The 26,618-nt window shown below is 41.4% G+C and overlaps 1 protein-coding gene across 4 annotated transcripts in view; it reads right to left on the bottom strand.

Annotated features, from left to right (window-relative positions):
- Positions 1-26,618, bottom strand: part of EFCAB14 (EF-hand calcium binding domain 14) — a 43,350-nt gene that overhangs the window by 13,405 nt on the left and 3,327 nt on the right. Inside the window, exons 2-8 of one of the 4 annotated variants that reach the window (XM_004699455.2) lie at positions 25,611-25,759; positions 18,405-18,550; positions 8,558-8,656; positions 4,990-5,100; positions 3,019-3,123; positions 1,795-1,986; positions 218-304 (exon numbers count right to left, since the gene is read on the bottom strand). In XM_004699455.2, the coding sequence (XP_004699512.1) occupies positions 218-304; positions 1,795-1,986; positions 3,019-3,123; positions 4,990-5,100; positions 8,558-8,656; positions 18,405-18,550; positions 25,611-25,759 (889 nt within the window). The remainder of the gene's footprint in view (positions 1-217; positions 305-1,794; positions 1,987-3,018; positions 3,124-4,989; positions 5,101-8,557; positions 8,657-18,404; positions 18,551-25,610; positions 25,760-26,618) is intronic. The other 3 variants (XM_045291878.1, XM_045291879.1, XM_045291880.1) reach the window with 3 other exon arrangements.

Raw genomic sequence — 26,618 nt, 5'->3', positions numbered from 1 at the left:
GGCAGTGGTTAAGTTTGGTTGCTAACGGAGACTGGAGGTTTGGACCCTCCAGCTGCTCTGTGGGAGAAGGATGTGGTCGTCGGCTTTATAACGATAACAGCCTAGGAAACCCTGTAAGGCAGTTCTACTTGGTCCTGGAGGGTTGTTATGAATGGTAATTGACTGGATAGCATTGGGCTTAGCTTTTTCTTTTTTTATTAAGCCTCCTGTTATTTACTTTTATGCTTGGCGTTTTTAGTGACTCTGTTCTGTTGGTCATTTGATCCAAAGATACTCTTTTCAGAAGGGCGGTTTTCTCACCTACCTCAAAGGTATAGTAAGGAGAATGAGCAGGGAAGGCTCAAGGCAAATATTACAACTTTCACATCCAGCCCCTTCCAAAACAATTGATCAAACTTAGAGAAAGAGTCTCAGCACACTCTCAAGGGAACTGCCAGAGGATCGCGAGGAGGAGAGGAGAGAGGGAGACAAAACAGCGATAACAAGTGGAGACCAGCCTCTGGTTGTTTCAGCCACCAACGTTAAAACTTTGACGTATGAAGGCGAGAAACTTTTACCCAGAACCATGCTGGGTGTGCTGTTGGAAGCAATAGTTGGACAGATGGATACTATTACCGACTTCCTTCGCTGGAGAAAAATAAAAGAGACAGAGGCAACTAAGGGAGTTTGGAGGTGGTAAGTTTTCACAATTAAGGACTTGAAAACCTTCAAGGTATCATATTAATCAAATCATCTGAAATTCCCAGGCTCTACTTAGCTTCACTGAATTCAAAAGGTCTTTTAAAATCAGGCTCCTTTAATCTTCACAGATTTGTAGTACATTGGACACCCCTGTAAAGCAGGAAGGGAACAGGTCTCCTACCCCACCCTTCAAAGCCAAGGAAGTCGAGGCAATTTGCCAAACGCCACTGTGGCAGAGTCCGTTCCAACACTGCTTTCTGTGTTTCGGAATTCAACTTTAGCTGTGGGCCTCCTTCCAGCTTTGGTACTGACTTGAATTTCTAGTACAATTTCCTGTATTTGTTTCCTATTACACGTCTGTGTCCTTGCTGAATGTTTAAAGGGTGGAGCCTGCAGCTAATAAGAACGAATCCAAGTGGATCCCAGCATAACATATATGGAAAGGGGGAAAAACCAACCAACCAACCAACGTCCGTTCCGTTTCATTCACGGTCTAGTGAGAGGCAGGAAACCACACTGCGACTCGCAGCAGTGACTTGGGAGCCGAAAGTTTCCTCATCTGTATAAGGAGTGGCTGGGTCAACGGCCTCTGAAGTGGCTGCCGCCAAACTTGACTGGCAGGAAAGAGAGCGTGACTTCAGGTGTTTCACGTAGTTTTCCTTGCATCATATGCAAAAAGGTCCCTCTAATTTGTAGACAGAAGCAGGATAAATCTGAATGCCAAGTTCAGCCTTGGGACTGGCAAAATATTTCCCCCACTCCTTATAACTTAAAGATGAGAAGATAAAGATGACTTCACGTGGAACTAAGTGTCAGGGCTCTCCTACCAGACGGCTCACTGGCAACGCAACAGAGGCTTGTCATCTCTGCCAACAACTTGAGGAGAGGCCTTGGTTAGCCACTTACCCTCTCCACCCCCTTTCCAAACGACCACTAGCACCGCCTACGCCATCCACATCAAAGAGCTAGTATACGAATTAAGGGAGACACAGATTAAATACGATAGAAATGTAGAGCCCCTCAATTATGCCAGAAGAGGAGGCATGTCACCCAGGTACAGACAAAACACACACTGCAACACAGAACATGTAAGAAAAGATCGGAAAGGCTTACCATGCTGGAGGACAGGCTCGCTCTCTTTTCTACCTTGCTCATAGCAACCAGATCGCTTTCTACTAGGGTGACTCTCTGGGTAAGATTACTGACTGTCTCATTCATCCCCTCGAGTCTAAGGTCATTCTGTCTCTGGAGCCCCACTAGGGCACTGTTTACCTCCTCTACAGAGTTGTGAAGGTACAGGATGTCCTGGAGTGAAAAAAACCAAGTTGAGGAATACAGCTAAAGATGGGATACCAGGCAAGCAGGCCAGGAGCACCTAACACCCATTATAATGTCAAGTTCACTGAAGTAAACTCCTTTTCCTGGTTAATCATCAATTGCTCTGCCTTTTCTCTGTCCCTCCCATTCTAAATTGCTCCCCGTTTACTCCCTTTGGAATTGTTTGACCTCAGTCAGGCCGGAGGGGGAAAGAGGACTACCTATATGATTCACCCTCTGGTCCCAGGAGCGCAGAGCTTGCGAATTGATTTGCCAATGTTTAACCTCACCTGCTGGCAGGAAAGCTTGCTGGGTTATTAACTGAAAAGGCCATTAACCTAATTTGTCAGAACAAAACTACCTCAGGAACAATACCAATTACTGAATTGGCTCATGTAACAAAACCATAACAAGTAGTGCATTATTTAGTACAAGATTCAATGATTTTTATTGGCACACGCTGGTACTGATTGCTACTTAAAAAGGAATTATGGCTATAGGTTTTAAAGGGCATTAAACTCGAGGCAGGAATTCTTCTTAGTGAAGATTTCCTTGATTCATTATTCTCTTTACTTAATGTGATTCTGAACCTGATAACCCTTTCCCCCAACTCTTGCCTTTTGTATTTTCAACGACATGCTTTATAACATGCTTAGAATTTACTATGGCTCAAAAGAGCTGCCACTCTGAATCTGCTATCCGCTCATCTTGTACAGGCCCCGATTGCTATTTTTCAGTTTCCGGATAATTTGGCCATCCTATGTCTGAAAACATGAAAAGGAATTTACTCCACTGACTGACATGCAAGGGGTAAAAAAAAAAGTTAAAAAAAGGCAGTGTCAAAGAGGAGTTAGGATAGCATTTTGGGTCCCTAAGATCCAACACACACATCACTCTCTGCTCAGACGTCAGACGGGCAAATAAAAGCATGCAATGCCCCCAAAGCCACTCTCACACGGTGCCCACACAGCTCAGGCCGCCTCCATGGTCCCAGGGAGTTAAGCCAGAGACAAAAAGTACCTGTTTCAAACTCTCACTGTGCATTTTATTGTCAAGGTCTGATGTAACTGAAGGGGATGGAGCAATCTGATTGCTTCCATCGGTCCCCTTTAAGAGGTGCTGATTCTGAAAGAGAAATGGAGGTTAGCACAATGATCGGGTCTACTTAACCCACTACAATGGTTTTGGAACATTCTGGTCACTCCCCGGAGCATTCACAAATCAATTATTTTCCAGTAATCTACAGGGTGACCAGCCTGGTGGTAGGCTCTGAGGAGTCCTGCACCTTTTGGGGTGCCTGCCTGAAACATGGGCCGGACCACGAAACATGGCCAGGCTGCCCTGTGCTCCAAACTAAAGAGGCTGAGCTATTCACAGAGCAGCGGTCAGTCATGCAGCCACTGGCTTTGGGCACTGAGCACAATCGGCCACGCACATTACTAGTCTTTTCCCCAACAGCAGATGCCGAGATGTATGTTTGAGGGGTACCTTTTCCCCACTCCTTCTCCCAGCGCTCAAGTCTCTTTTTTGCAGAGAATAAAACAGGCAACATGCTTATATACACTTTCCCCTTTAGTGGAAAAAGCTTTGTCCGGCTCACTCCGCTCAACTCTGTCAATATACTGATTCAGTGTGGAATGTGCCAGTGGGGCACCACTACTGGCAGTCATGGAAGTGTCAAGGAGGCAGATAATGAAATTAGAATGCGACTGGTGGAAAGAAACCCTGCTGACAAGAAACAAAAGGCAGCAGTAAAGAGAAGGATAGGAGGGGTAAAATCACAGGTCAAGATTTCTGAGTCAGGAAAATGTTGGAAATAACTTAAAAATGCTCATGTTATTAAAGGAATAATAACAGAAGAATTGCTGGGCTAGAGGTTCTAATTATTATCAATTCAACGTTGCCCAAGGGCATTCAGTTACTCAGTAGCAGAGGTGAAACTAGATCCAGGTGCCTGGGCACCTAGAGCAATACTCTTTACCCCCCATGCCAGTCTTACGACATAACAGTGAAGAGGACTGGTTCTATAGAAAAGGAAAGCCCCTCCCTGCTAGAGTTCTCTAATACAGTCCAGGTCTCCCTGTACAAACCGCCCAACTCAGATCTGGAATGCCAAAGCTTGGGAAGAACACATGGGACACATCTAGGATTACATGAGTGGCATGGCCAGGGAATCTGTGCGCCTTAGTCCCGCTGTCCTGTGCACATTAACTCTTCTCTCCATCAAGGCAGTTGCCGACACCATCCTTTGTCCCCTCTATAAACTCTTCAAGGTGCTGAATACCCATTAAGTGATTAAGACTCCTGAAAGACTGTCAACAGATTACATCTGCAGCAGCAGTGGGAGGTGCAGAGACATTGGAAAACAATTGCTCGGCACTGCAGAGGTTTGCTTCCTATGCCAGTCACCTGTTGCTGCATAACTTATCATCTCAAACTTTGTGGCTTAAAACAACAATTTTTAAATAATTTTTCAACAGTTGGGTGGTTCTTCTGCTCCAGATGGTATGGGTCACACATATGACCACATCTATGGCCATATTTAGCTGGAGCTTGACTGGGCCTGGAACATTCAAAATGGACTATCAATCTCAAGAACTCCTCTCATCATTTTCTAAGAGTCTTGCCCAAGTTTCTTACCCGCAGAATAGTGACAAATAATAACTTGTGTTTTAAGCTACTGGGTTTTGGGGTGGTTTTGTTAAGTAGCAAACTTTCCATTTTCTTTCCTACCACTCCACACTCAGAAACTGTATCTTAATACTGTATCTCCTCCAGTGTGACATTTGCAGAAAAACTCATCGACCTTAATGGGCAAATTTATAGCTTATAGGGGGGAAAATAATCAATAAATACAACTTACACCTTTAAAAAAGGTTCATAGTAGGGCCTGTTGGCTTAATGGAAGGAAGCTTGGTATGACTACTGAGATACAGTAAAGGGCATGCAGGTGCATGCCAAGCTTTCAGTTGCCTTTGTAGATTTCCTTACCACATCACTCTGCAGCGTCTCCATGGCTTTTTTGTGCTCATCCACAGTTTTCTGTATTGCCTCCATAGCAAGATGGACACTGTTTAAAGTGTTGCCAATGGAAGCTACACTCTGAACAAAAACAAAAACATATGAATAGGTCAGTGTTTTTTATTTTAAACATTTTTAATAGCTTCACTGAGAAATAACTGACACACATAAGCTGTACATATTTAAAATATATAAGCTTGGTATATATTTATATCCATGAATCCACTCTACATTCAAGACAACAAACAACTAACACCCTTAAAAGTTTCCTCATGCCCTGGCATACTTTCTCTGGATCTATCCCTCGGCAACCATTGATATGCTTCCTGTCATCACACATCAATTTGTATCATCTAGAGTTGTGTATAACTCGAACCAGCATGCACTTGTTTTCTGGTGTAGCTTCTTTCATTCAGAATAATTACTTTGAGATTCATCTATGTTGTAGTTACTTAGCATGTTGCTGAATAGATATATTAAAGTTGACGGACATTTGGGTTGTTTTCATTATTTGTGTATCACAAATTAAAGTGGTATAAATAGTCCTGTTCAAGTCTTTATATGGATATATACTCCTATTTTTCTTTATCATATATTTTCTCATCATCACACTTTAAAAACTGTCCAACTATGCTCCAAACTATTTGTACTATTTTCAGTTCCCACCAGTGGTTTATGAAAGAGTGTTTCAGTTATTCTCCATCTTCAAAAACACTGGTTAAGACAGCTTTTTAATTTTAGTCATTCTAGTTGGAGTGTAGTGGGATATTGTGCCATTAATTTGCAATAAACAATGACTTAATGAAGGTGTGTTTGTAATTATTTTAAATGCCTTCAAACTATGAATTTTGTGTTGCATATACTGACAAGATTAATAGGAATCAATCTAGCTATTGATTTATCTAAATAACAAGAAAAATTTCCAACTTAAAGGACTTTTCCTTGAAGAAAATAGTTACTTTTCCTAAAGACACAAATTTATATATCTGGGACATATAGATGAGGCTCTCACACAAACTGCCTTTGTCAAGCCTTGCTGTAGGTGGCAGATAGCCAGAACTCATGTTGTAAGGCTGCTATTTGTGAAATGAGAAAATGATGAATTTTGAATGAAAAGAAGTGGGAACTATTTTTGGCTCTAGGAAACCCAGTGCAAAAATGAAGTATAAAATTCCATGTGGCAGCATATGTTTCCCCTACTGTGGAATCCTGTCAGCAGGGAGTGGAGTGGTGAGAAAGAGCCAGATGCTTACTTTCCTTACTTGAAGGCTTAAGAAACTCAAGTGGGTTGGGGACTTGGGGGCATGATTCAGCAACTATCGTTTCATAATGGCTTGTCTTAAAAAAACGGCAACTTCCAAAAGAATACTACTCTTTGGTGTTTTGATCTTTTATTAATATACGTTGAAGTTTTTGGGTACCATATTAGTATTTTTTACCTAAGATGATTCTTATAATAAGATCTAAAAGTCTGAGAGAGTGACATTTTTCAAAATTAAAAAAATAAAATTGGCATGTAATACATTGAAACCAGTTATTTGGGATGGCCTATGACTTTGAAACTGAGCCATTTGTAATAAAAGCTTTGTCTGGCATTAGAAACACACAGATTTGCAAAAAGACAACATACCAGATAAACCTCTCTAAGCTGGGATGCTATCTATGTAAGCACTGCTGTTACACAAGCCACAGGCCTTCAAAGACACCTACTGTTAGAGAATTCTGATCGGCTGGACAATGCGTCCAGCAGGATGCAAGAAGGGGGCAAGCTGTTGTTTAAGGGTCGTTGTTTTAAGCAGCAGCTGACAGGGCCATGTGAACTCTGGTAGGAAACTCTGAAACTAGTATTCCTGTCCACTGTGCCTGGCACATACTGGAGAAAGCTCCACAATTGCTGGTAGGAATTCACCAATGAATGCAAGAACAAACAATGTACTTTTTTCTAACATAAGACTGACATTCTGCACTAATAGCTACTGTTTCCGCATTTGGCCCTTGGGAACAAGGACAAGAACTTGGCCTCATCAAAGATGCTTCTATTTATTTCAAGTTGTAAGCACATGACTCTGTTGGACAAGAAGCAAATCATGGAGACTGAGCACACCCAGGTGGTGCACCCATAAAAGAGCAAGTTAGTTTTTGCCTTCATGGAATTTCTCACTCATCTGAGGAAACAATTTACGTGTAAATGTTTACAGTATATAATCAAATGTATCACATGCTGAGTTTTAAAAGCCCAAAGGTCCTAGATTTGATATTCCCATGTTTGGGATCCTTGCTCCTGAGTCCCTTCCATTGCTGCTGCAGGGGTTGATGTTCTTTGTGTTCCAATTAGGCATCTCCCTCTCCCTTTCTAGTGAGGTTGGGCGGACAGTGGTTAGAGTGCTCAGCTGTGGAATGAAAAGCTGGTCATCTGAAATCATTAGTCACTGTGCTAAAAGGAGGTGCGGCCGTCTGCTTCCATAAAGAGTACAGCCTGGGAAACCCGCTGGGGGTACACACTACTCTGTCCTACAGGGTCATGATGGGTCAGCAGTGGGTCTGGTTGGGCTTAGGGTCTCCCCCTTCCTACTTGTATCAATTCCCCTGCTCTAGCCCTAAGGATCCTTGAGTTTTCTTCAGCTGTTCGGTCCCCATCTCCTGTTCTAGGCCTGAGTCCTCGAGATTAATAGAAACTCTGAACTATTATTTGTCTGAGTTTTAGAGCCTAGGATGACTATATAACGAGTAGTGAATTTCTTGGAAGATGTTCATGTCCAGCGTTACAAAATAATATCAAATTGTGTCTGAACGTTTCCTTTGTTGTACAACCTTATTGTTTCCTGCCTTTTTTGTTTTTTTACATTTCCCCAAAGCTTTTTAAAAAGAAAATTCTTTCCAAACACAGAAAATAATAGTTTTAGAACCACCTTCAGGAATAACTGGTTTGCTTTCCCAAAGATATTATGAAGGATGAATTGAAAAGGTGTGTGATGAAAAAACAAAACAAAACAACAAAACCCAAAACCCAATCACTTGTTAACATACAAGTCTCAGCGGAGTAGTTCCAGGGCTCATACAACCAAATTAAAAGGTGTGAACCCATATCAACCATGGTTAATGGAACCTGCTACAAATTTAACGCCCAACTATGAAGATCAAAGAAGCCCTGGCAGCAGGGTCGTCACACGCGGGGCGGCTAGGCTGCAAGGTTACGGAAAGGTAAGCAGTTGGAAAACACCATGACAGAAAGACAAGGTTTTCTGCTCCCATAGAGTTATAATCTTGGAGACCCACAAGGGCCATTCTACCCTCTTACACAGGGTTGCTATGAGTTGGAATGGATTCAATGGCAGTGAGTTGGTTCTTATTTTTCGAAAGAATCAAAACAAAGTGATCCCTCATACAGTCCACATTACCCCCTTCAAATAGCTGACTTCACATGTTGGGCTTAAAAACAAGAAAAACACTGAACAACAACAACAGCAACAAAAAACCCCTTTAAAGAAGCAAGAATTATAGAAGCAGGTTAATCTCAGTGCCCACGTATAGTACTTACCTTCTGAAGTCCCTCTACAGTGGCAGGCAGGCTAATTAAATCAGAAGCAGATTTAACATTAGCTTTGAGGTGGTTTACTGCAGAGGTCAAGAGAGTAATCTGAAAGCAAACAAACAATAGAGAATTTGTAGAGTGCAAGCTTTCTTCACAGATGATGTCAAAGAACCTTGCATTTCACACCTGTCTGTGGTCCAGATGTTACGCCCTGTCAGCTCAGAGAAGAGGTACGATAGTACTTTGGGCAGACTTGAGATCTGGGAGTCAACAATCATACCACTTTTTTCCCTTGCTCAATTTAAACACTAGTGCCAGAGAGGGGAAGGTAAGTATTTTCTTTTCCTGGCCCTGGCAGTTATGAGATTCCCCAAATCTTAAATTACCCAAAAGCTGCAGTGATTACAATACAATCCTCCAACGATTGGACAGGAAGGAAGGTAATGATCAAGGACCACTAAAACATTTCATTTTGGTAAAAAATAACACCTCAGTTATTTACTGAACTTTTGTTCCTGCCCAAGCGGGAACATATGCTATAAGGTAAAAGCCCATCCTCACAAAGCACGGTCCACGAGGACTGTGTCCTGGCAGCTGGAACAGCACTTCTGACTACCGGGGATTTCACAATGTGATTAATATTTCAAACTCAATAGCTCAACCAACATACTATTTTGTACCCTGAAGGGGCTCAGTAAGTACCACTGACTCACTGACTGATGCAGTAACTGTATTAAAATAGGAATTGAATCAAAAATAAAACGTGGCTTCTCTTCTGCTGTTTAGGGGAAACATTCTAAATAGCTAGACTTGCAGCAACGAAAAATGTTAGAATATGTAGGCTGCATATTTGGTATGTGGATGAGGAAGGGGAGGTTCAGATAGATCTGGGAAACAAAAAAGAGGAAAACACACACCTAAATATTTGTACTCATTCAAATAGCAGCCAGTGCTCCACTGCTTTCGGTAGGGTTTCAGGGCCCACTTTTTTCAGACTGCCTCTCTCTCTTCCTAGTCTGTCTTGGTCTAGAAGCTCTGCTGAAACCTGTCCACCACGGGTGACCTTGTTGCTGGAAGGTGAAATACTGGTAGTACAGCTTCTAGCAGCACAGCAGCACACAAACAACGACGTTAAGACAAACTGATAAGTGAGGAGTGGTCAGATACATGCGAACCTCATAACGCAGTCTAGCAGAAATCAAAAGTCTTCTTTTGATGAGGACTAAGTGGAACCTGTACAACCCTCGTTCTAAGCTGTGTGTACATGTGAGCATGCGTGTGCAGGGGCCATCAAGTTGGTTCAAATGCATTGATTCTTCTTTGGTTTTCCTTACTTGCTGTCCTACTTTCACATGCATATAAGGTGACTTAAAATACCAGGGCTTGGGTCAGGCACACCTTAGTTCTCAAAGTGACATCACTGCTTTTCAATACTTAAGTCTTATACAGAAGATCTGTTCAGTGCAATATGTCCTTTGATTTTTTGACTGCTGCTTCCATGAGCATTGATTGTGGATCTAAGAAAAATCCAATCTGTGGCCACTTTAATTTTTCTCCATTCATCATGTTGCTTAGTGGTCCAGTTGTGACCATGTTTTGTTTTCTTTACATTGAGCTGCAAGGCTGTAGTCTTTGATCTTCCTTTCAGCAAGCAAGGTTGTGACACCTGCATATCACAGGTTGCTAATAAGCCTTCCTCCAATCCTAATGCTGTATTTTTCTTCACATAGTCCAGTTTCTTGGATTATTTCATCAGCAAACAGATTAAGTACGGTGATAGAATACAACTCTGATACACACCTTTTTTTATTTTAAACCACGCTGTACTTCCTGGTTCTGATGGAACAAAGAATGGTTCTTTGTCCATGTACAGGTTCTTTGTGAGCACAATGAAGTGTTCTGGAATTCTCATTCCTTGTAATGTTACCCATAGTTTCGTGTGAGCCGCACAATTTAATGCCTCTACATAGTTAACGAAATACAAGTAAATATCTTTTGGGTAGTCGCTGCTTTCAGTCAAGATCCATCTGATGCCAGCAATGATATTCCCTGTTCCATATCATCTTTTGACATAAGCGTATTCTTCCTTTTTTGTATTCTAGTTCTAGGTCTTTGTACATTTTATTATAATATTCTATTTTGTCTTCACGTGCTGTCCTTTGAAATTTTCTGTTTAGTTCTTTCACTTCATCATGGCTTTCATTCCTTTTAGCTAATCTATGCTTAAGAGCACATTTCAGAGTGTCTTTTGACATCTGTATTGGTCTTTTCTTTCTTTCCTGGGATTTTAATGGCCCTTTGCTTTCTTCGTGTATGTTGCTCTTGAAACGATTCATCATGCCTTCAGTCATTAGTGTTCAATGCATTAGATTTATTCTTGAGATGTTCTCTAAATTCAGGTGCGAGATACTCAGTCTTATTTTGGTTCTTATGACAATTTTCATCAGCCTGAACTTTCCTATGAGCCACTGATGAGTCTGTACCACAGCCGACTCTTAACCTTTTTGTCTGATGTTATTGGCTTCTCCATTGTCTCTTTCTACCGATGTAGTCAATTCAATCCCTACGTATTCCATCCAGAGGGTCCATGTTTATAGTCGTTATTTATGTTGTGGAAAAGGTAATTGCAACAAAGAAGTTCTTAGTTTGGCAACGTTGTATTGTGTGATCTCCAGCTTTGTTTCTATCACCCAAATCCTATTTTCCAACTACTGATTCTTCCTCTTTATTGCATTCCAATTCCAAGTAATTATCAAGCCATCTCGAGTGCCTGCTTGATGAATTTCAAGTTGGCTGAGTTCTTTAATTTCTTCATCAGTAACTTCAGTGGTTGGAGCATAAATGTGAATAGCAGCCCCTTTATCTGGCCTTCTTTGTAGTGGCACAGATACTATACTATCATAGATGGCGCTGTACTTCTAGATTTTGAAATCTCCTTTTTGACAATGAATGTGACAGGATTCCTCTTGAATCTGTCATTCCTGGCATAGTCAACCAGAAGACTTGTGGATTCAAAATGGCCAATATTGGTTTATTTCAGTTCACTAATGCAATCAATCTTTGTGTATTCCATTTCATCTTGGACACTTTCTAATTTTCCTAGATTATTTAGTATATTCCATGTTCAATCATCAATGGATGCTAGCAGCTGTTTCCTCTCATTTTGAGTGGCGTCCCCTTTGCTCCACCCACAGCATTAAGGCTATGCCCCAGTTGTACTTTCATGCCTTCCAATTTGAGGGCTCACCTTCTGGCAAAGTCAAATAATGTTCTGCTATTATTTGTAAGGTTTGCAGTGGCTAATCTCTTGGAAGCGAACAGCCCATTCCTTCCTTCTAGTCTGTTCTGGGCCTGGAGGCTCCGTTGAAACCTGTTCGCAATGGGTGCCCCTGCTGTTATTTTAAATACCGCTGGCATAGCTTTCTACATGACCACAATGTGCAAGCAACAACAGACAGACAGAAAAGTCATGGAGGCACTGTGGAGACAATGGCCAACAAGCCCAAGAGGTTCTGCTCGTAGGAAGCTTATATTCTAGTAGAAGGTGACAGAAAAACAAAGAATCAATGCATCAGATAGTAATAAGTACTATCAAGAGGATTAAAATAGGATTCTTGGAGTGAATAGCAGTTAGGTCTCAACAAGAAAATTGAATGAGGAGCCTGGAAACTCAGGTTCTTTGCCCCTGCTTTCCTTTTAGGTGGGCTAACTTCAAGGATAAGACCATTTTTCAATCATTCATTAATGCAGTAAGTATTTATTGAGCTCTAGTATGCCAATGGGATATTACATGGCTAGAACTCAGATACCAGTGGGATATTACATGGCTACAGATATCTCCGCAGAAGATTAGTATAGCGATTCTGTGGAAACAGGGAGACCAGTAAGAAGGCTACTTTGGCAGTCTAGGCAACAGACAGTGAAGCCTTAGACGTGCTGGTAGAAGACATAAGCATCAAAGTAGAGGAATTCTATCCATTAAAAATTTTAAAAGTGGGTGAGAAACTTCAGCCAACAAGTATGCTCTCAGCAAACTACTAACCTCTTAAGAATAGCAATTTTCCATAGGAGGGTTTTAACCAAGCCTTTACGAAGCTCCAGGTGTAATATCAACTTGGGAAACAAGTATTCTCATGTATTGTTCCTGGGAGTGTTAACTGGAGAGGCCTTGTTAGAAGGCTACTGTTACGGCTTGAGTTGTGCCCCCCTAAAATATGTTGAGTTGGTTCCAACTCATAGTGAGCCTAGGTACAATAGAATGAAATGCTGCCCAGTCCTGCATCATCCTCACCCCTGTTCTTATGGCTGAGCCCATTGATGCAGCCACTAGGCCAGTCCATCTTGTCGAGGGCCTTCCTCATTTCTGCTGCCCCTCCACTTAACCCAGCATGACCTCCAGACACTGATCTCTCTTGATAGCATTTCTACAGTACATGAAATAAAGTCTTTCCATACTTAGACTCATGTAATTATCTTCCATAATGTGATCTGATATAATTATCCTACCCTAACCCCGATGTTGTTAATGAGGTCGGATTCATGGTAGTTACATTAATGAGGCAGGATGTAATCTATAGCATTCATTCTCCAACTTATTTGGCTTACTGCCCCCTTTGCAGAAAAAAAATTTCTCAGTGTTCTGGCAATGAAAAACTTTTGTACTATAGCCCATAATCCAGGATAAAATAGAGGCATCTGGATTGGTCCAGCTGCTCTATAGGATTAGGTTGTACTTTGAAACAATCTCTTTTGAGATATGAGATTAAATAAGAGCAGTGTTCAGAGGGACCTCAGGACCACCAGGAAATAAGAGTCGGAAATAGGGCATATCCTTTGGACCCAGGACCCCTGCCCTGAGGACCTCCTGGACCCAGGAGCTGATTGACACACGGAGACACACAAAGATTCTCCAGGGGACGTCACACTCAAAGATGCTGAAAGAACAGAAGGACCTTCCTCCAGTCGGCACAGAGGAAAAGCCTTCTCCTGGAACTGCCACCTTGAATCTGGGCTTCCAGTCTCCTGAATTGTGAAAGAATACAGTCCTGTCTGTTAAAGCCATCCATGTATGGTATTTCTGCTATAGCATCATTCGATAACTAAAACAGTGACCAAGGGGTATCTGTCCAAATGTGAAATGCTTCTATCTTTAACTCATTAATTTCACTCCGAGAAATCTATCCTAATGATTCCTTGCTAGGTGCACAAACATGTATGCATATGGATATTCACTGCTTCCTTATTTGTATTAGTAAGACACTAGGAACAATCTAAATGTCCTGGTTAAGTGTGTAGATATACTCTAAGCAAGCTGTAGAAGAAATACGAGGGGGTACCCCAAAAAACCTGGAACTGTGCTGGGTGGAGCGGAGCTGAGCTTAGCTTTTTTAGTATGCATTTACCTGATAGGTGAGGATCCAGCAACATGCTCTGAGTTAGTGCACCCAGTGGGGCAGCCTGGAAAGGTTTTCTCTGGACACAGTGATTATTTTTTTGTAAAAGCAGTTTTGCTCAAACATTTTTTTTTGTGTGATGGACAATTTAAGAGAACAGAATGTGACTGTGAAATTGTTTCCTGCTTGAGAAAAATGCGGCAGAAATTGTTGTGATGTTGAACACAACTTATAAGGACAGCGCTATTGGGAAAAGCTCAAGTGTATGAGTGGTTTTCTCGTTTCAAAAAAGGTAAAATGTGGATTGATGACAAAACTACTTCTGGACGTCTGTCAACTTCCTGAACAGATGAAAATGTCGACTAGTAGTGCATTTGGAGTTGGTTTCACCAGGTCAGACTTAATCAAGCGTTCTATTTAGAGGTTCTGAAAAGACTGTGTACTGTGTGCAACCAGAAGGGCCTGATTTGTGGCAGACGAGGGACTGGTTTTGCCACCATGACAATGCACCTGCTCACGTAGTCATCTCTGTGCACCAGTTTGTGCCAATAAACAGGATGCCTCTCTTACCTCAGCACCTGACTCACCTGACCTTGCTTTGTGGGACTTTTTTTGTTTCCATGAATGAAGAGGGGTGTGAAAGGACGATGCTTTAACTACTTATCAGTGGTGAAGAAAAAAAATGAGGGAGGTTCTGTCAGCCATCCAAACACATGAGTTTGAAAAATGTTTCCAAGAATGGAATCACAGATTTGACGAATGTTTCAAGTGTAATGGAGAGTACTTTGAAGGTGATAAGGTTGTTTTGTAAAAATATTTAAATACATAACTTTGGGGAAAAAATCTGTTTGTTTTTTTTTGGTACCTTTCATATTGAATGATCCTATTTTTTTACACACACCTAGCTATAAATTAGTTACTATTAGAAATTATCCTGAGCTTGTAAATTATGTAGAAAGGGGACAGAAAGGGTGCAGCCTAGATTACTGACAGTTAACACCTATGAGGGCAGGGAAAATAAGAGGGAGGAAGGGAGGGGGGAAGGGGAGGGAGAGGGAGAAGGAGAAAGAGTATGGAAGAAGGGTTGAAAGGGGAATTTTCATAGACATCCTACATGTACTGTACTTTAATGTTTAAATCTTATACAAAAAGAATACATTCAAGCATTGTGGGATTTTTAAAAAGATAAAAGATGGGAAAACTGTAGGAAGAAACCATCAGGTAACCTTGGATGGGGTTTGATGGGTTGCCATCACTGGCTTTTCTTCATCCCCTCCACTGGGCCTTCCCGGACCACTGGAACATACACAGTCATGAAGTGCTAGGAAGGGACCCCTCTTCCGGGAACACTTAATTAGTGCCCCAAGGTATGTACACAGTGGACTCAAGACCAATTTGCCGGGCAAGAATATAGTTATTCCACTGCCCTAGTAATTACGTCAGCGGTTCTCAACCTGTGGGTCACAACCCCTTTGAGGGTGGAAGGACCCTTTCACAGAAGGCGCCTGATTCATAGCAGTAGCAAAATTACAGTTATGAAGTAGCAACGAAATAATTTTATGGCTGGGGGGGTCACCACAACATGAGGAATTGTATTAAAGGACCGTGGCAATAGGAAGGTTGAGAACCACCTTTTTACCTAGACCAAAGCTTCTCCCATTGACAGCTGCCTGGATTTCATGGGACAACACGGTGTGGCGTGGAGTGATCTGAGCTGAAGCTCTTCTCCCAGGCACTGCAGTGTCCCGAAGCTATGACAGACTCAGGGCGAATCCATAAAATTCCATAACATCTGCATGCATTCTCACTGTTTAAGATTGAAACAATAAAATACATATAGAGCTTTTATGAAAACCCCTTTCAACTTCTCTTTGCTTTGTTCTTCTCCTCCTCTCTCCTTTTCCCGGTCCTCCTCGTCGGCGTTAACTATCAGCAGTCTGGGCTGCATTCTTCCGGTCAGTCCCCTTTCTACGCATTTATAAGATCGTTAATTTATAGCGAGGTGTGTCTACACCAGATATGTACTTCTAAATGTTTGCACAGTACACATTTGGACCTGCTTTTTATTGCTTGTCAGTCTGTTTTGCAATTGTTTATTTTTCTACCTCATCTATTTGACTGTAAGATCCTGGAGGGCAGAGAGCACACTTTTTTTGATTTTCAGTCCAAGGCCTACCTACAGTAAGCATTTGTTGAATTAATGATCTCCAAAGAAGGGGAGGAGATTCCCTATAATAGTTGATAGGGAACAGGTTAAATCAGGTTTCATGAATGAAATGTAAAAGCGATTTCAATGACCAATTGAAGCATTTTCCAGGTAAAATGAGATTTTAACTCTTTAAACGGATGCTTTCCCTCCCCTTCACTCACAACTGCATTAACTTACACTCACACTGTGATAAGGATGGTTCTTGTTAAGTGACATATAATTTTGATAGTGCCACGTTGAGTTGCTTTTTTTTGGTCACTAGAAACATCCTAATAGAGCTGCCCTTAGATATAAAATCTGGTGAAATACTACACTTATTTTGGTTTGAGACAAATGCCAAAGTGAAGAAACTGTCAGAGATATGTAAAATTAATTTTAGAAAACCACTCCGAGTGATGCGCTTCCTTTGGAAAGACAGAAGCCCCTATGACACCACCTGTCACCTGGATGGATGCAGACAACCTCTGCACCAGGTTCCTTTCCGCAGACCCGTCATCTTTGAACGTTTACTGACGCTAATGGAAAGCAGTTTCATTTTGATCTCTCCCAGCTCGTAATACAGAGCCTTAACACTGAAGTAAACTTTCTGATGCCTGCCCTCTCAGGCTTGTCTTGCATTAAATATAATGGCCAAGTCAAGAAGAAAATGATTCGTCTGCTCCTGGATCCCTGGTTAAAAAAGATCTCAGAATTCCAATTTGAGTCTGTACTAGAGATTTGAAAATTTGTGTCCTCTCAATCGAAGTACCAATTTCCCCTCGACTCTTCCCAGATGGCCCTTGCAAGGAGCTGGGAAATAGACTTTGCTGCCTCGCCTCACCTTGAGCGGTTTCGTGCTCATCTCAGAATAGTAAACTCCACAACTGGCTGTCCATATGGAATCCATGCTCTGCCCCAGTGAGTGATGCTATTTATTTCTACTTTCACCTGGATGTAACCTCTGGTCAAACCGCCCATATGCTCAGCAGATGCAAGTAAAGCCGTATTAGTTTTCAAAAAAGGGTGAACGCTTGCTTTCCTTTAATTGCTGAGAATCCGAAAATAATGGATTACTAGTAAATACTAAGTGCTGTTACCCCTCAATTATTTCACAAGTAATTTAAAAAAATGAAACAGAACTGAAAAGTATGATAAGTCACTATCACATTATTAAACAGTAAGCAACTGTTTTTAGAGACTTTCATTTCATGCTACATATGCATGTATTTTGCAGGTAAAGATGTAAAACATTTCTCACTCTGGGTTAGAGGTAAAAGTTTGAAAGTCACTACCCAGATCACTCACTGATCTTTGGGGTTTGGTGCTACGTAGATTGCCTCCCACTTCCTCATCACTGTCAAAAGGAGAGGGTGGCTGCAGAAAGATTTGTGAGCACCTTTGCCGAGGACAGTGCTCTCTGCCACTGGCTGACTCTGAGTTCTGTCGTACCTCCTGAGCCTCTGGAAGAAAGACAGAGCCACGGATACTTTACAATGTACCGTTCACCTGGGAGTGGTTATTTCCCCCACCAACCCTCTACCAGGGATGTGTTCTGAATAACTGACAACTGAGGGAAGGGTTTCAAGTCACCCCGTGGTAACTGCAGCACTATCCACACAGCAGATGCCAGTCGAATAGCTTCTTTCCTGTCGGGGAGTCCCTCCCTCTTTTCGGTCAACGCCCACGACCTCTGGCTAGTGCAGGGACTGAACATTCTTGTTCTAGACTTGTTTACCTGGCTATGGTATTTAACCAACTTTGTCAGCTGCTCTTACACTAGTCTAGAACTAGTGTTAACTGATAATGACGCTGCACTTCAAGGCTGCTTCTGTTTAAATTTGCTAATGCCACTAACCCAAGAACCTCTCATTAGCTAACAAAAATATGAAGGAGCTTGACAAAGTTTGTGGCAAATTGTCATTATCTTTGAATTCCACTATTCCATGAACTTTCTAAAGCTCCTGTAACCCACCCATGTTTCTTGTGTGAGATCATATCCCTTTTAAAATTGTATTCTTAAGCGCTCCTTAGGAAAAATCTGACTTATCAATTTCCAACTCTCTCTATTTGGTAAAACTCTGTTCTTTTGTAAAATGGATTAGCCTTCTAAATATCTGATAAATACATACTCCTATCTATTATGTATGATTTCAAAGTTTGGGGATTATAGTATTATAATACTATAATATTAAAAAATAAAACAAGCTGAATTCAAATTTATACCATTAACAAAAAAACAAGAAATAGAAACAAAACTAAATATTTTTGCTACCTGCTTATTAATTTCTGTGATGTTTATCCAGACTTTGTTCAAACCCAGTTCTCCAGATTCAATTTTCTCAAGCTGTTTCTGTTGGTCGAGTAGCTCTTCATTAAGTTTGGGGATTTCTTGGAATGAGCTTTTCTGATTAGAGTCCACTAAAAGCAAAAAAAATAAGAGCACTCATAAATAGTCCCTCATGGTTCCAACATGAAAAAAACAAACAAACATTGTAGAGTATGAAGAAGATGGCTAATAAAAGGGAATTCTATTGATTATATGTAAATTACATGCCAATAAAACTGTCGGGGGAAAAAAAAGGTTAATTCCAGGGTAGGTAATTGTTGTGTGTATGTGTGTGTGTATGACAGAGCAAAACTGTCATTGGTATTCCCAAGGGTGCACATCTATCTTTCTACCATGGAGCAGCTGGTGGATTCGAACCACCAACCTTTCAGTTGGCAGCTAAGTGCCTAACCACTTTTACACCTGGGACCCAAACTCTACTAGGAGCACTATGTTTCAACTCTTGTTTTTAAAAAAATCATTTTATTGGGGGCTTGTACAATTCTTATCACAATCCATACATCCATCGTGTCAAGCACATTTGTAGCCATAATCATTCTCAAAACATTTGCTTTCTACTTTAACCCTTAATATCGGCTCATTTTCCCCCTCCGTCCCCACTCCCTCTTGAGTCTTTGATAATTTATAAATTATTATTAGTTTGTCATATCTTACACTGTCCGACATCTCCCCTCATCCACTTTTTGTTGTCCATCCCCCAGGGAGAAGGTTATATGTAGATCCTTGTAATCGGTTCCCCCTTTCTACCCCAACCTCCCTCCACCCTCTAGGTATTGCCACTCTCACCACTGGTCCTGAAAGGATCATCTGTCCTGGATTCCCTGTGTTTCCAGTTCCTATCTGTACCAGATTTATAAGGTAGAATTGGGATCATGATAGTGGGGGGAGGAAGCATTTAAGAAGTAGAAGAAAGTTGTATGTTTCATCGTTGCTACACTGCAACCTGAATAGCTCGTCTCCTCCCCGTGACCCTTCAGTAAGGGGGTGTCCAGTTGCCTACAGATGGGCTTTGGGTCTCCACTCTGCACTCACCCTCATTTACAATGATATGATTTTTTTTTTGTTCTTTGATACCTGATTCCTTCAACTCCTCATGGTCACACAGGCTGGTATGCTTCTTCCATGTGGGCTTTGTTGTTTCTGAGCTAGATGGCCGCTTGTTTATCTTCAAGCCTTTAAGACCCCAGACACTGTATCTTTTGATAGCTGGGCACCATCAGCTTTCTTCACATTTGCTTATGCATCCACTTTGTCTTCAGCGATCGTGTCAGGAAGGTGTGCATGATGGAATGCCAATTCAATAGAACAAAGTGTTCTTGCATTGAGTAAGTACTTGAGTGGAGGTCCAATGTCCATTTGCTGCCTTAATGATAAACCTATAAATATATGCACGAAGATCTATTTCCCCACCATCCTATATAAATATATTTACATATGTACATGCCTGTATTTAGACCTCTATAAATACCCTTTGTCTCCTAGTTCTTTCCTCTATTTCCTAGCTTCAACTCTTGCTTTATCTCTCCACTAGTCTGACAGTGAACTATTTGAGGCTATGTACCAGGTCTTTACTTGATAATGCATTCCTAGGGCCCAGAATAGTGTCAGCTACACAGGAACACTCACATACTTATGAAATAAATGTTCCTTTAAGTTAAACAAAGAAAACACAACAAATAAAAACTTTCAACAACAAAAGAAATCCTACCAACTTGGAAGTGGTGATGGTAATAAATACAAAAGTATCTTTACTTCAATTAAGTTGCCCACTCAGTGCCCTCAAGTCAAATACGACTCATGACTACATAGACAGTTGGGTTACTGAGACTTCAAAACTTTATGGGGGCAGACAGCCTCATCTTTCTTCCACAGAATGGCTGGTGGGTCCAAATCACTGACTTTGTGGCTAGCAGTTCAATGTGTAACCAAGGCAAGACATTAAGTTTTTATTTATTAGAAATACATATTTTCTAAAGGATTTTATTTTTTTCAAAATGATTTTATTGGGCATTAATATAGATATCATATATCATATCATTCCACAGTTCAATTACATCAAGCAGTATTGTACAAGTGCTACTACAATAATTTTCAAACCAATCTTTTCCTTCCTGAAGTCCTTACATGAGCTCCCTTTTACTCCACCACCACCAACCCTCTTCCCCACCACTGTACCCCCAGAAACCCTTATTCTACTCGTTGTCCCTATAGGCTCACCAGTCCTGGTTTTCATATACTGAAAAACAAAACAAAAACTCCAGCAGGTGACCCCCAATGACACAATACATAAACCCAAATATGAACAAACAAAAACCAGAAAAACACAGAAAATGTTGAAAACCAGATCAGGCCTAACATGCATCAGAAGTGGCATCAACTGGCAAGGTTTTAACCATCCAAGTCAGGTTTATTCCTTGAATTGTCTACAGCAGGGGTCCTCAAACTACGACCCACGGGCCACATGCAGCCCGCCGAGGGCATTTATCCGGGCCGCCAGATGTTTTTGCCCCGTTTTGTTTTTTACTTCAAAATAAGATATGTGCAGTGTGCATAGGAATTTGTTCATAGTTTTTTTTTTTTTAAACCATAGTCCGGCCCCCTGTTAAAAGTTTGAGGACCCCTGGTCTGTAGTCATCTCTAATGCACTTTGTTCAGTAACCACTTTCCTCCCATCCCTCTATTATGGACAGAGGGAAATCCACTGGAAGCTGATGTCCTATGTGGATCCCACAAATGAATCTTGGGCTTCCACTGTCATCCACAGCCTTCTGCAAACCGGATTCTCACAACTTAGGCTCTCATACTATTTCCTCCTTCAACTTCGGATTGTATGATTTACAATCCTTTGGTGACTGGTGATGGTGTGTTTCTTCCATGTGGACTTAGTTGACATCTCACTTAGATGGCTGTTTATTTGGAAACAGCCTGCTAAAGTATTTCTTTATAAATTATAGACTTCCCTAAGTGCTTGCAATGTACCATTTGGTTTGCGCATGTAGGAACACATCCCACACAGTAAGAACATTTTAAGTTAATGCAGCACTTTGCATCTTACTGAGTTTTGTACTCATTCTCAGTTATCTGGTAAAGAAAAAACTCCTTCTACATCTGCAGTTCTCAGGAGGTCAAACGTCCCGGGGGAGGGGATCATAATCATTATCTGACTTGGGAATTTTTTTTAGGAAACAGCTAAGTAGAGAAGAAGTGGTACAAACAACTTATGATTATGAATTCATGTTCCTTCGATGGGGAGCAAGTTATTTAAAATTTAGTATGCTAATATTGAAAATAACCCACCTAGTAGCTCTTTTTCTGATCTTTGAGATCAGAAAATGATGTCAGTATACACTGATTTTGATTGAACACACATTTCCAATAGCAATATTCTGTATTTACACAATGCTTTCATAGTTTGCAATGAACCTTTATGTATTATTCAACAATTAGATATTATGCCTTTACTATATGCCCAAGCCTGCAGTAGGCACTAGCATACAAACAAAGACCCTGATGTTCTCAGTCTAATGAGAGTGAGGTAGTAATAACTGCACAGTGTAGCGGACCTCAGGGTCCCTGGTGGTGCAGTGGTTCAAGAGTGGATGGTTGAACTCCTTGGGCGAAGATGTGGCAGTCTGCTTCTGGAAAGATCCGCAGCCTTGGGCACCACATGGAGCTGTTCTACTCTGCTCTAGAAGGTTGCTATGAACTGGAGTCAACTCTGCAGCTATGGATTCGGTTTGGGGTTTGATGAGGAATGCCCCAAATCTTCTCGTGACACAAATACATCTGTGCATTTTTTGGATGGGAAAATGGAGACTCAAAGACTCGGTGACTTGTTCCAAGTTTACAGCTAAGTACTGTTGCTGTTGGGTGCTGGGTGGGCTGACTCACAGTGACACATGCACAGAAGAGTTTTACAGCTAATGTTGTTAGGTATCGAGTTGGCTCTGACTCACAGGGACCCCATGCACAGAAGCAGGGATTCCTAATGTCAAGCCAGCTCAGAGATGACCAAGGTCAAGATGCCATCTTAACTCTAGAACCCACCCGTCTTTTTGTCTTTCTGTGACGGTATGTTCCTAGCATGTCCCCTTCCTGGTGTGTGTATACCCCTAACATGTCCCCTTCATGTTATACGTATGCCTCTAACATATCCCCTTCCTGTTAGGTATGTGTATGACGTGGCTTGCATGCCTGAGGTTATATAAGCTTGTGAGAGAATACATTTGCACTCTCTCTCAATCCTGCTACCGGAAGAGGAGAGCCTTGGCATGTCTTGTCTGCTTTATCTTTAATCTATCCTTCAATTACATAACTGTCCCCTGGACCCGTTTGCTTGTGGAGGCTGGTCCCCCAGGAGACCATTTATGACTCCAAGCCCATGTTTTCCCCTATCTGGTTAACATGTCTTTGCCTTGTCCTACTTAAGACTATAATAAATGTTCTCAAGGACAAAACAGCCTTGCAACCAATTTGTGGATCATTAAAACAATTTAATGAACGAAAATATAATAAAATCCATCTGGTATCATGGGGGAAAAAACCTTTGGAATATGTGTTTGAGTTCTTTTGTGACCTAGTTCTGGGAAAAGAACTGAGCTAGATTCTCATAGTCAGTCAGTACTTTTAGCATAAGGATCGAGTGATTCCCACAGCGCACGGTAAAATACCCAGCCTAACTGCTTTGCTTTCTGTGTCTGATATTTAAGCGATTTTCCTCCTTTTCTCATAAGTGTCTTGAAGAATTTATTGACAAGGGGCTCTGAACACCTCAGAACGGTATTAACGTCAGACAAGCAATTGGTTTTATTTGAGTCAGTGACTTCTACTGTCTTCTTGAAAAACAAGATACAAAAATAAATCTACTGAAAAATATTCAAAGTAGAAGGATAATTCAAAGAAAATCATTTAAACTTCATGAGACTGATCTGGTCTAGAACAAAACTCTGTCAAGTGGCCCACAATGGTTCAGGCTATGGGCTTTGTTTCAGCCCTACCCCTTCCTTTGTCAGGAAGTCTCACTTACAGACAGTACAGGTGCTGGCCTTTCGATTGTAGCAAAACCAAGCCAACACGCAGCTGGACTGACCCTTCAAATCCGTTCCATTCATTTGGCTGACCGAGGCAGTCAGTCCCAGGGGAGTGCTGCTCAGCGGCAGTGAGCAGGTCTCACAGGCCAGGGTGAAGTGCCAGACATCTTCTGAATACAGTGCTTCCAGGGATTGCTAGGGACAGGTGCTCCATAAACATCTGTTGACTGATTTGACTGCCAGGCTTATCACATGTACTACATTTAAAACATGGGTTTCTAAACAAAGACATTTCTTTGCAACGCTCAGTGAAGGTATGAATTATCTGAGTTTCCTGTGAACACAGCACAGAGCAGAGAGAAAGAATTCTCTGGAGGGAAGAATTGACTAATGTTTTGCCGTTTATAAATTGATGGCTATATGTAATCAAAACAAGCTAGGGCATAAGCTTAGAGACCCAACTAATTAGAGAGATAATGGCATGGACAGGTCTGCAGGAGTTATTTCCAAGCTTAGCACTGGTTCCAGAACTTCATTCCCAACTTGTGATCACTACTATTTACATTATAAAGAAAACACCTTGCCATAATACTAAAGAGAGTCATCAAAGAGGAAAAATGACTAGAGTACAAATACCATTCTTTCTTATTCTGTACTCTGATTAAATCAGTTGGCAGAACATAGAGGTCAGGAGGATTCTGGGAGAGAATGGTGACATATTTAGTCTCATCCCCTAAATCAGAAAACAAGCCAAGAAAAAGAAACTAAAGTTAGTATTTCAACATTTTCCTCAAGCAACACCACCAGGACTGTCATTAACACAGCACGAAGGATTAGCTATTCTCGGTCAGGCTCGGAGCTTGAGTGACTGCAGACCGCAACGGAAGGTGGGGTGAAGGAAAGCTCGTATTCTGTGATCTCCTAGGCTTAAGAAGGGAAATAAGGAAAACAATTCTAACTTCAACTCTGGGGCCAGATTTTTTTTAACCTTGAGAGAGCCTTTCAGCCATGCCAATGCTCTTCAGGGGCAGGGTCCTCAAACTACGTGCGGCCCGCCGAGGATATTTATCCAGGCTGCCGGATGTTTTTGCCCCATTTTTTTTTTCAGTTCAAATTAAGATATGTGCAGTGTGCATAGGAATTTGTTCATAGTTTTTTTTTTTTTTCAAACTATAGTCCGGCCCTCCAATGGGTCTGAGGGACAGTGAACTGGTCCCTTGTTTAAGAAGTTTGAGGACCCCTGGGCTAGGGTATTTCTTATTATGTTGACACTGGTTCCTTAGCTTAGAATATTAACCCTAGAAACCTAGAACCAAAGATTTCTGTGTCGCCGAAGAAAGATATTTGGTTAAACCTGATGGAAGCTCCTATGCAAATAGATCTTTCATAAAAAAAGTAGATTGGATGGTTAAGACACAATTTAGAATAAAAACAAAAAACAAAACCCCCTGGGGTAGTTATGTAATTTTATGTCAACTTGAAGGTATATAGAAGTGTAGGGGTGGTATTCAACTTGTCGGCCAGGTTCCCTGGGCCCTCTTTATGAGAAGGCATGACCACAAGGAGGCACCATACCCTTCAGGAGGGCATCATTTGACAGATCTGTCACATTCTTTCTGAGGTCTTGGGAAAGCCCAGGGTTTCACTGTCACTTTATACCTGGAGGTTAACCATGGCTCTGGACTCCTGGACTACAGCGCTCCCCTCCTGCATTCCACACCATGATTTCAGATGTGATATGTCCCGTGGTCCATAAGCACCATTTTGTTTGTGGGGGTTTTTTTTTTCAGCATGCACCATTTTTAATATATTTACCTTTGGGGGTCTTTTCCCATGCAATTTTTTCTTTACATAACACATAGTTCTATAAATACAAGTTTTAAGTTAGTCTTTACTTAACACGTTGTTCAAATAGTTTATGTCCACTGTTTGTGGGTTTTAGTGACTGTCACAGCATTCAATCTGGCAGCTCGGAAAGAGTATGGCAAGTGTATAACTGCTTTACTGGCTATGCAAAATGCTCACAATACAGTGTAGTTCACTTAGTCGTAGAACCTGGAGGAGACTCCAAGCTTACCTTCTGAGAAGCCTAACCACTTACTTGTTCGAAACTTCTCCTTGAGGGCATCCAGATCCTCCTTGAGAGCAACTTGCATCCACACCAAACCAACACAGGCCACGACACAGGCCGCGAGGATGACGAAAGCACAGAGGGGGTAACAGATCTTGCAGCATCGTAAATAGTCTCCCCTGATCACAAGAACAAATTCAACCATGAGGACAAACGTGATGATGAGGATAGTTTGATCACAAGTAGTATGCAGTCATCTTTATTAACCTTCCTGGGAGATGGACGGTAACATACCGAAGTCTGAACTGTGGATTGGAAATGACTAAATAGAGATCTGGGAAGAATTCAACTATTCAGTACAAAGGTTTCAACTTCACACGAAACTGGAGTTCCTGTGGGCATGGCAGCTCGGTGCCACCATCACCAATTTAGGAGACAGCTCTGTGGTGATAAACCCAGATCAGAAAAGTATAAAGACTAGTGCTTCAATGTACTGTAATTTACGTATCTACTCATTTCACCCTCTAAAACATACACTCACATCTACACTTGCTTCAGTAAACTTATTAGTTTACTGAAACTTCATAAACATTCGAGCAAGCTTTTCTTGTAAACGGGATGATAGAAATAGGATCTGTTGGCTTAAGTGGACACCTGGTACATTCTAGCTTATTGGCTCAGAAGGAAGGAAACACAGAAAGCGGCTACATTTCACACCACGCTTCAGCCAACACTGGAGATCTGAACTAACCCAGCAAGATAACTTTCAGGATTAAAGCTTCTTTCCTTTTACATTATAAGCCCAGGATGGGCCTTAACTACCTAAAAAGCAAACTTTTCATTTAATGAAATGAAAGGACAGTAATTCTAAACAACAAAAATACCTCAAGTAAAGGATTTTAGCACCCCAACTTTCTTTTTCTAATCGTTTTATTAGGGGCTCATACAATTCTTATCTCAATGCACACATACATCAATTGTGCAAAGCACATTTGTACATTCATTGCCCTCATCATTCTCAAAACATTTGCTCTCCAC

The sequence above is a fragment of the Echinops telfairi genome, unplaced genomic scaffold, assembly GCF_000313985.2.
Source record: "Echinops telfairi isolate 266 unplaced genomic scaffold, ASM31398v2 ScPeMD7_443;HRSCAF=831, whole genome shotgun sequence".
In the NCBI taxonomy this organism is placed as follows: domain Eukaryota; kingdom Metazoa; phylum Chordata; class Mammalia; order Afrosoricida; family Tenrecidae; genus Echinops; species Echinops telfairi.
The sequence above is the reverse complement of the archived record's forward strand: the minus strand, read 5'-3'. Positions and strand labels throughout refer to the sequence as shown.